At 33.2% G+C, this 9,739-nt stretch overlaps 1 protein-coding gene across 1 annotated transcript in view; it reads right to left on the bottom strand.

Annotated features, from left to right (window-relative positions):
* The window catches only part of LOC129225928 (sodium/potassium-transporting ATPase subunit alpha-like), a 208,825-nt gene that overhangs the window by 17,566 nt on the left and 181,520 nt on the right, over positions 1–9,739 (bottom strand). The window contains exon 17 of the mRNA XM_054860469.1: positions 148–322. Coding sequence (XP_054716444.1) covers positions 148–322 — 175 coding nt within the window. The remainder of the gene's footprint in view (positions 1–147; positions 323–9,739) is intronic.

Genomic DNA, 9,739 nt, shown 5'->3' on the forward strand with positions numbered 1-9,739 from the left:
GGTTGTAGAAATGAGTAGAATCAATAGAAGTTGTTTTGTAAGTTATTGTATAGATGTGTATAATATTTCATTACGGTGTAAATTTGCCAGTTATGGTATGATATTGTAAATAGAGATCATGGAAAATATTGTAGGAAAAACACCTACCCACTCTTGGTTGAAGGAATCCAGTAGGTCATTGACACTTTTTGAATCCCACGCTTTTCGAAGCCCAAGTAAGTATTTCGGAAGAAATCCATGCTCTGCCATTATCACAAAATACGTGTAGAATCCAGATGAAGCTTGGATCATTCCAATTTGCCCGTACGACATTGAAATCAACCTGGATGAAATTAGTTTTCTTTTTAACACTAAAAAAAACTGATAATAGGCGTTTCTTAGAAAAATTAAAAAGGAAAGTGTTCCTATTTTTGGAGTAAACTCTTAAAATTTCTTCATGAGTGGTACCACATGCCTCACGCACCTTCTTGGATAATGTGACAACAAAAATCGAATGTCTAATGATGTTCATTACACTAAAAAATATTCAACGATAGTTTATCTTTATTCGACAACCTTCCTTTCGACCCCTGACGAAAAAGTGGTTCGACCAAGAAGCCGACATTAAGGAACAGGTTGGCGAGACAAGTTTGGGAAAAAGCGTGCTTGAATGATCGAAATGGCACTAAATCGCCAATGCTGATGTCGCTGCATTTGCAATGCGAATCCGGAGGTGAAGATGTTTTCTCTCTTCTCTCCCCTCTGCGGAAGCGCTGAAAGGGAGGTAATTAAGCCTCATTTGTACGATGGTTCATTGCTAAAGGGTAGTAAAAAAGTCATTGTAGAATCGTCAAGCGTAAGTTATTACGTTAGCGATACGTGATTTAAAAGAATTGGGGCGAAATTAGAATGGCGCAAAAGTATGAAACGAGTAAAAATTTTGAATCCTTAAAATAAATTAATTTTGCCAAAAAAAAAAAAAAAACATGCGTTGTTTTTCACTTCGAATTTTTTTTTCTTTTTGTCCTTTTTTTAAATCACAATTTGCTTAACACCAGGGCCTGTCATCAGTCGGTGGACCCTGGTATCAGATATTATAAAGAAACCGCTTGTGAACCCCCCCCCCTCCCTTTCACTTATTCATTTTTACGCGACATTTTTACCTCTTACATATCCCCCCCCCCCTCTCTTAATTCTAAAATGAGAGTACTAGTGGGTTGGTAAGATAACTTTATATCAAAAGTACTAAATAAACGATCAGCAAACTTCAACATATTAATTAATTAGCATACTAATTTACATCAGAACTAAACATCCGAAATCTAAATATTTTATTTCAGTTACTGGAAAAACCAAAACATACTTTTTCATTGTGTTCGTGTGTTTTTCACTGTGGATTTTTGCAGTCAAAATGTTCTAGACTTTTGATAAACGCTAAACACGTCTGTTATTTGTTCCCAAACGTGCTAAAAACCCCTCATGTTGTTGTAAAACAATTGTTAGAAGATCTTCGAAAAAAAGTAATTCATCATTTATTGAATTACCTTCTCAATCAATTTGGCCAGCCTGAAAAATTGAGACGGATGGACATTCTCCATATCCAATTCTAAGTTCCGCAGTACTTCTTAAAGCACGTGAATCAATTATATCACTGATATAGTAGAGATAAGCAATTTGCAATTATTCAAGATATATGCATTTTCTTAAAATCTGAGCTCCCGTTATGTGTGTGTATCTGTCTGTCGCACTCTAGGGCCAAAATGGACGGACAGCTTTATTTAAAAAAAAAATTTAAAAAAAAATCGAAAGGGGAGTTGATCGGGAGTGTTTTTAGCTAGGTTGTGTTTTTGGATGACATTAATTAACGAAGATATTAGTTAAAAACCTCTGAAATGTTTTTCGCGATTTTTGCAGTGAGAACATAGTTAAAAATTTTAAAATTTAATACCAAAATAAAGAGAAATTTTTTCCGCCTTCTGATAAAATGTGTTTGGAGCTTCTATCTTTCATAAAATTCGAATTATGACTTTTTTAATGCAGATTTTAATAACCGCTAAGCATTTATTCACGCGATTGAAAACCGAATGGGGTTGTTTCCTTCAGTCAAAAGTAATACTTTTAGTCACTAAAATTGATTGAATAAGCAAAAATAAATAAATAAATAAATAAATGACATAACCCAAAAAATTCTTTCATTTTTCCAACAGTTATTTTTTAATTAATTTTTTAATATGTCCGATTTTTCAGACAAAGCGTGGTCTTGGTGACGTCACAAATGATGCTCTTTGACGCATCTTTGTACCGCGTTTCCACGTTATGATAATCAAGAAGCCAATTAAAATTGAGCTCTACGCTTGCTATTAACCATATCGTTGCCAATACACGTGAGTAAAGATGCGAATTAAATATTTTGCTCTGTGAATGGCAACACAGAATGGCATTTCATCATTTGTGATGTCATAGACAAGAAATGTAAACAATGAAAGCGCGCAGATTTTAGCATTTTTTTTTAAATATTAAACTTAAACAAATTATTTAAAAAATTGTCAGATCCTGTGTTTTTAAGCATGCTCTTTCAGAAAAAAATACTTTTAAAATTTTGGAAACGACCCCATTCATTGTTGACCAACAAGAGAATTAAAAGCAGTGATTTAAAGTTTTTATCTGTTGCCAGTTTCAATTTAATAGCAAAAAAAAAAAAAAAAAAAAATACTTGACTTTGATTTTAAATAATATAAGACTTTTAAAAGGATTTTCAATTTTCCCTCTTGATTCTGCAGTTGCGACTCAATCGGAGGTTTTTAAAATTTTTAATTTTATCGTTCCTTGTGAATATACGCATTTGCGTTTTATTCCGCAATTTTAACTTTAAGACAATAAAAGTCTTCAGATTTCAAGCGATAAATGTTCGCATTGTATCCTTATCAACTAGAAATCAGTCCGCAGACCTTTTCCACAACACATATATAGTGATCTTTATAACTTTTTCCTGAAAATCACCTTTTCGGACAGCGTTTTTATATGAAGAAGGTTTTTCAAAAAAGTACAGAGATAAATACACAACGTCATGTAACACTTTTAAGAGTTTTTTTTTTTTTTTTTGAACTACTAAAGCTTAACAAAGAGTAAATATTAGGTTTATTTTGCATTCAATATCATAATGCTTCTTGAGAACACAAAAAGCGTTTACCCAATAAGAAAAATATGCATGTTTGAACACTCAAAGCTATGATTGAAAGCTATATAATGATAAGAAATTCTCTTCATGATTTGAGCCGCACTTTTCTTCGTTTGTGGTGTCATTTTCTTGGAATTTTCGAAAACTACAGGAATGCTTAAATTGTCCTTTCTGACCCAGAAAGGTTATTTTGTCCTTTTGAGTGCGTTATGAAAAGTGCTTAGTATTTTTTTTTTTTTTTTTTAATTCTGTTATTTAAGCACTTTTATTATACTTGGCCTGATTGCCTCGGAGAAATCTGAGGCCTGGTTTCTCTTATATATCTGCTATTAGACTACTTAGAGACTTCGGGATTTCACTAAATGATTTGCTTAATCTTAAGGTACAACTTAGCGCTGAAAAAATAAAATTCTAAAATAAAATAATTATTTAAGTTAAGATGGAAAACCGCAAGTTTCATGTAATTTCCTCATTAAATGTTTAAATATAAAACCCATTGTTACAAATTTTGTTGCCTTTCAACACTAATGTTAAAAGCAATCATAATGAAAATTTTGAATCAAGGCTCCTCTGAAGCAATCATGAAATTAGCAAACATAAATCCTACAGAGGAACAAGGATTAAATTTTAGTGCCTACTGCTTAAAGTTTTAGACACGTACATAGGTTTTCTCCCTTTTAGTGGGGAGCATTTATATGAAAAACGTGAGGGTAAAATTATTCTATTTCTGAAATACATTTACACTAAAAAGAATAAAAGAACAGAATATTTTTAAAAATACCAAGCACTTTTCATAATGCACTCAAAAGGACAAAATAGCTTTTCTAGATCAGAATTCTTGTATTTTTCGAAAATTCTACGAAAATGACACCACAAATGAAGAAAAGTGCGGTTCTAGTCATTTCAAACCAAACTTTCCCAATAACAAAAATATGCATGTTTCAACACTCAAAGTTATGATTGAAAGCTAGATAATAATAAATCCTCTTCATGACATGAGCCGCACTTTTCTTCGTTTGTGGAACATTTTCAAAAACTACAGGAATTCTTAAATTGTCCTTTGTGACCCAGAAAAATTATTTTGTACTTTTTGAGTTCATTATGAAAAGTTCTTGGTATTTTTTAAAAAATTCTGTTATTTGTTTGTTTACAAAATAAGTCAATTTTTGTTCTGCGCACTTGGATCGTAATGGAAACACAATGTTGTCAGCCCCGCCTTATCTCGTAACGGATAAACGAAAACCCCGCTTATACGAATAAAATCTCCAGGAACCGAATATTTCCCAATGTTAGACATTTCGCAATGTTAGGGATCCCGCTTAATCGAACAATTTTCCCGGTTAATCGAATAATAGTGATCAGCTTTCGCATATGTTTTAGCTGAGAAAATTTTTGAATACATAAAAAATTAATTAAGAGCAAATACTGAAGCAAAAATTAAAAATTGTATTTTTCGGCAAACAACCGGCGGGGGAAAAAACATTCATAATCCATCAAAGCATATCCACTATTCTATTTATTTTCTTTTATCGTTGCCATTACCAACAGACAGTTGATAATTAAATTAAAAAACGCAACGAAATATAAACATTGCAGAAGATAAGAAATTGATAGATATTAATTGCGTAAAACACGGTAATTGAAGTTTGAAAGGTGCTCCCAAAATACCTTGAGCAAGAAATTCACTATTATGGACTGTCTCCAAAAAATATTAACTGAAAAAAGGTGTCGGAACAAAGATTCACTACCCATAGTTGTAAGTGACATATGATTTTCATACGTACTTTTATTTACTTAGCTTATTTAAAACGCTTTTTAATAAAAAACATGTTTCTTCTATTACTTAGATATTGATTTATTATAACGTTTTAAGACAAACGTTGTCAATCAGGAAAAATAAATAAAATTTCCCCGCTGATTCGAATAATATTTCTTGGAACTCACGGTATTCGTTTAAGCGGGGCCGACTACCAGTTTTCCATTCAGTGGGAAATTCATCACAGACCTCCTACGATCAAGAAAAACCATCGTTCAGCTCGCCTTAAACCTTATCATACTGCCCTGTGCAGGTAAACAGCAGTAACTGCAGAAATGATTTTTCAAGATATTTGAAGAAACGCGTTTTGGATTTAATGCTAACAATAGGAAAGTGTTGGAATTAGACGTCTTTTTCGCGCGTTATTTTCAGCGGAAACCAAATAAGCGAGCTTGTACAGTAATGATAACGCACAATAGATGACAAAAATGCAAAAAAATCAAAAATGAAAAATTTGCAGTTACTGCTTTTCCCCTGCACACGGCAGTACAGTATTGCACCATTGATATCCTTAGACCTCATTAACAATTTCACTGATGATCTCCGGGGGGGGGGGGGGGAGGGAGGGGGAACTAACCTTACGGACATAGCTTTTTCTTCCGTGCCTCTGGGGGTGATGGGTAGTGATTGGTGTTTTCGGAGGAAAGGAAGAGAAGACAGAACTAATAAGAGAGATGGGGAAGGGGGAAAGCCCGGTAAATGTATCTTTACAGAGTTTCCTAAAAAGTAACAACGACTAGGATCATTCAGCAGTTTTCCAAAAATCATTAGTGGGTCCCCTTATTAAGCGTGCAAGTTGCTCCGATATTCGATAAAGTTCGATAATTTTCCATGATTAAGTAGGAAGAGAATAAGCTTGATCCATTTCGCCGTACGAAACTATTCAAAATAGTTATACCTGGATGGAAACAATTAAAAACTCATGTTTAAAACTATTTTCGTCCCGAAATGTACTCGAGAGAACTCGTACTGAAACTTCACTTTGACAAATTCAACAGAATCTAATAAAAGTGAAAATGTTTTAGATTGTGCAAAAAAAAAAAAAAAAAAAAAAAAAATAATAATAATAATTTTTTACAAAGGTCGGTAACATGATAATGAGTGATAGTCTTTCAATGATGAAAAGTAATGAAAGATGTCTAATTTAAAAAATAGCTTTGATCCCACAAATTCAATTCATTTCTGGTGAAATGATTCAATGTTTTTCGTAAAACAATGTTTTTTATGCTACGTAATGTGTACTACAGCCTATATAGAGCTAATATTCTAATGATCAATAGGCAATTTCATTAGTTATTTCCTTTTATATTAAATTTACCTTGACTTCAATCAGTTTGGTATGTATTCTCATTTTCCCAATTGTATTGTTTGCATCAAAAATAAAGATTGCATTAAAAATTTGAGTCAATAAAATTCATAATACACTGAAACACTTTATTACATAAAATAAGAATATTTACATGATTAGTTCATTAGTTTGCTTCCATATCACTACATTTCTTATTGTTGTCAGGGTAACAAATTAATTACAACACTACATTTCACTAGAAATATGCTCAGATGCAATGATAAATAAATTGAAATATTTGTGACATGGGTTTAAGTTACATCCATAGATCAAATGAAAAACAAATAATGGAATTTTTATTCAAAGTGTATTATACAAAAGAATCAGAGCTCAATTACCAACCAGACCAATTAGGCTGTTGGCCATGGGTCCCCAATTTTTAAGAGCCCCAAAAATACTAAAATTGCTGCAGTTTCTATGTAAGAAAATTAAGGTACTCTCCTGAATTTATCTAGTTTTTCATGTGTACAAGTGTGGGTTGCTTTGAATAAGTGATTTAACACCTGAACACCCCTGAAACTACCACCCCTGATTCTTTATTAATGCTTTTGTTTATAAGGTTTGACTGTAGAGGACCCCCAAAAAATTTTGTTTATTGTCTACATTAGTCGGACCCTGAAAATATTACATACAAAGATCCAATTCGTCACACATCACGCAAAGCGAATATATGCATTGCAAGAACTTACAAGTTGACCGATATTCGGTGAAGCCTTGTTACTAAACTTACTAGATATTTACTTCATGTAGTGAGTTTTTCTGAATGTAACTAGACTGCCAACTGATTATAGCAGAGCAAACATGCTGGAGGCAGTCCTTGTTTCAGAAGCCTACACTTTGATTTAGAAATGCATAAAATGGAGTTAAAACTGCATAATTTGGGTAAAGCAGCTGAAATTATCTGAAAACTAGAGCTGCTAGAAAAACTTTTAAATTTATTTCTTCGTTTAAACCATCTCTTTAAATTAAAAAAAAAGAAGAATACTCCCCTAAAACAACTCCCGTAGCAGACCAAAAAGGTTATTTTGTTTTTACAACCTCAATGATATAAATCAGCAAAAATGGAAATAAATAATAATGTTTCTTCCCTCAATGATCAGTAAAAGGGGAAATTTAGGGCGAATTCATTCTGATTAGTAGATGCATTAGTTCGCACAACGCTCAGGGGTCGAACGGCGCGATGACACTTCTTCCAGGCCCACTCAAAGAGAAAAATCGCGGTATCAGTTGCGGTTTTTCAACAGTAGCAAATGAGTACATTAGTTAAAAGAGAGGAACGATTGAACATCTGGAACTCTTCAAATCTTCAGATACAAAAGGCTTTAGAATCTCCATGGGGGGTGTGTCTCCCCGACTCCCGCGAGGAAATGGCAACCCTCCGCCAAGCCAGTTCACCGTTGGCGACGAATTTGTTCCTAAATGTCGGCTTTTGTCCCAAAACATGTTTTCGTTAGTAATTTATTTTCTCTGCGGAGCTTACAAACCGGTCTCGAAGTGAAAGTTCTTCTCCCTTATCTATATTCTTTGCTTTCACTTCGAGACCGGTTTGTAAGCTCCGCAGAGAAAATAAATTACTAACGAAAACATGTTTTGGGACAAAAGCCGACATTTAGGAACAAATTCGTCGCCAACGGTGAACTGGCTTGGCGGAGGGTTGCCATTTCCTCGCGGGAGTCGGGGAGACACACCCCCCATGGAGATTCTAAAGCCTTTTGTATCTGAAGATTTGAAGAGTTCCAGATGTTCAATCGTTCCTCTCTTTTAACTAATGTACTCATTTGCTACTGTTGAAAAACCGCAACTGATACCGCGATTTTTCTCTTTGAGTGGGCCTGGAAGAAGTGTCATCGCGCCGTTCGACCCCTGAGCGTTGTGCGAACTAATGCATCTACTAATCAGAATGAATTCGCCCTAAATTTCCCCTTTTACTGATCATTGAGGGAAGAAACATTATTATTTATTTCCATTTTTGCTGATTTATATCATTGAGGTTGTAAAAACAAAATAACCTTTTTGGTCTGCTACGGGAGTTGTTTTAGGGGAGTATTCTTCTTTTTTTTTAATTTAAAGAAATGGTTTAAACGAAGAAATAAATTTAAAAGTTTTTCTAGCAGCTCTAGTTTTCAGATAATTTCAGCTGCTTTACCCAAATTATGCAGTTTTAACTCCATTTTATGCATTTCAAAATCAAAGTGTAGGCTTCTGAAACAAGGACTGCCTCCAGCATGTTTGCTCTGCTATAATCAGTTGGCAGTCTAGTTACATTCAGAATAACTCACTACATGAAGTAAATATCTAGTAAGTTTAGTAACAAGGCTTCACCGAATATCGGTCAACTTGTAAGTTCTTGCAATGCATATATTCGCTTTGCGTGATGTGTGACGAATTGGATCTTTGTATGTAATATTTTCAGGGTCCGACTAATGTAGACAATAAACAAAATTTTTTGGGGGTCCTCTACAGTCAAACCTTATAAACAAAAGCATTAATAAAGAATCAGGGGTGGTAGTTTCAGGGGTGTTCAGGTGTTAAATCACTTATTCAAAGCAACCCACACTTGTACACATGAAAAACTAGATAAATTCAGGAGAGTACCTTAATTTTCTTACATAGAAACTGCAGCAATTTTAGTATTTTTGGGGCTCTTAAAAATTGGGGACCCATGGCCAACAGCCTAATTGGTCTGGTTGGTAATTGAGCTCTGATTCTTTTGTATAATACACTTTGAATAAAAATTCCATTATTTGTTTTTCATTTGATCTATGGATGTAACTTAAACCCATGTCACAAATATTTCAATTTATTTATCATTGCATCTGAGCATATTTCTAGTGAAATGTAGTGTTGTAATTAATTTGTTACCCTGACAACAATAAGAAATGTAGTGATATGGAAGCAAACTAATGAACTAATCATGTAAATATTCTTATTTTATGTAATAAAGTGTTTCAGTGTATTATGAATTTTATTGACTCAAATTTTTAATGCAATCTTTATTTTTGATGCAAACAATACAATTGGGAAAATGAGAATACATACCAAACTGATTGAAGTCAAGGTAAATTTAATATAAAAGGAAATAACTAATGAAATTGCCTATTGATCATTAGAATATTAGCTCTATATAGGCTGTAGTACACATTACGTAGCATAAAAAACATTGTTTTACGAAAAACATTGAATCATTTCACCAGAAATGAATTGAATTTGTGGGATCAAAGCTATTTTTTAAATTAGACATCTTTCATTACTTTTCATCATTGAAAGACTATCACTCATTATCATGTTACCGACCTTTGTAAAAAATTATTATTATTATTATTTTTTTTTTTTTTTTGCACAATCTAAAACATTTTCACTTTTATTAGATTCTGTTGAATTTGTCAAAGTGAAGTTTCAGTACGAGTTCTCTCGAGTA

The sequence above is a fragment of the Uloborus diversus genome, chromosome 7 (genome assembly GCF_026930045.1).
Source record: "Uloborus diversus isolate 005 chromosome 7, Udiv.v.3.1, whole genome shotgun sequence".
Classification (NCBI taxonomy): Eukaryota; Metazoa; Arthropoda; class Arachnida; order Araneae; family Uloboridae; genus Uloborus; species Uloborus diversus.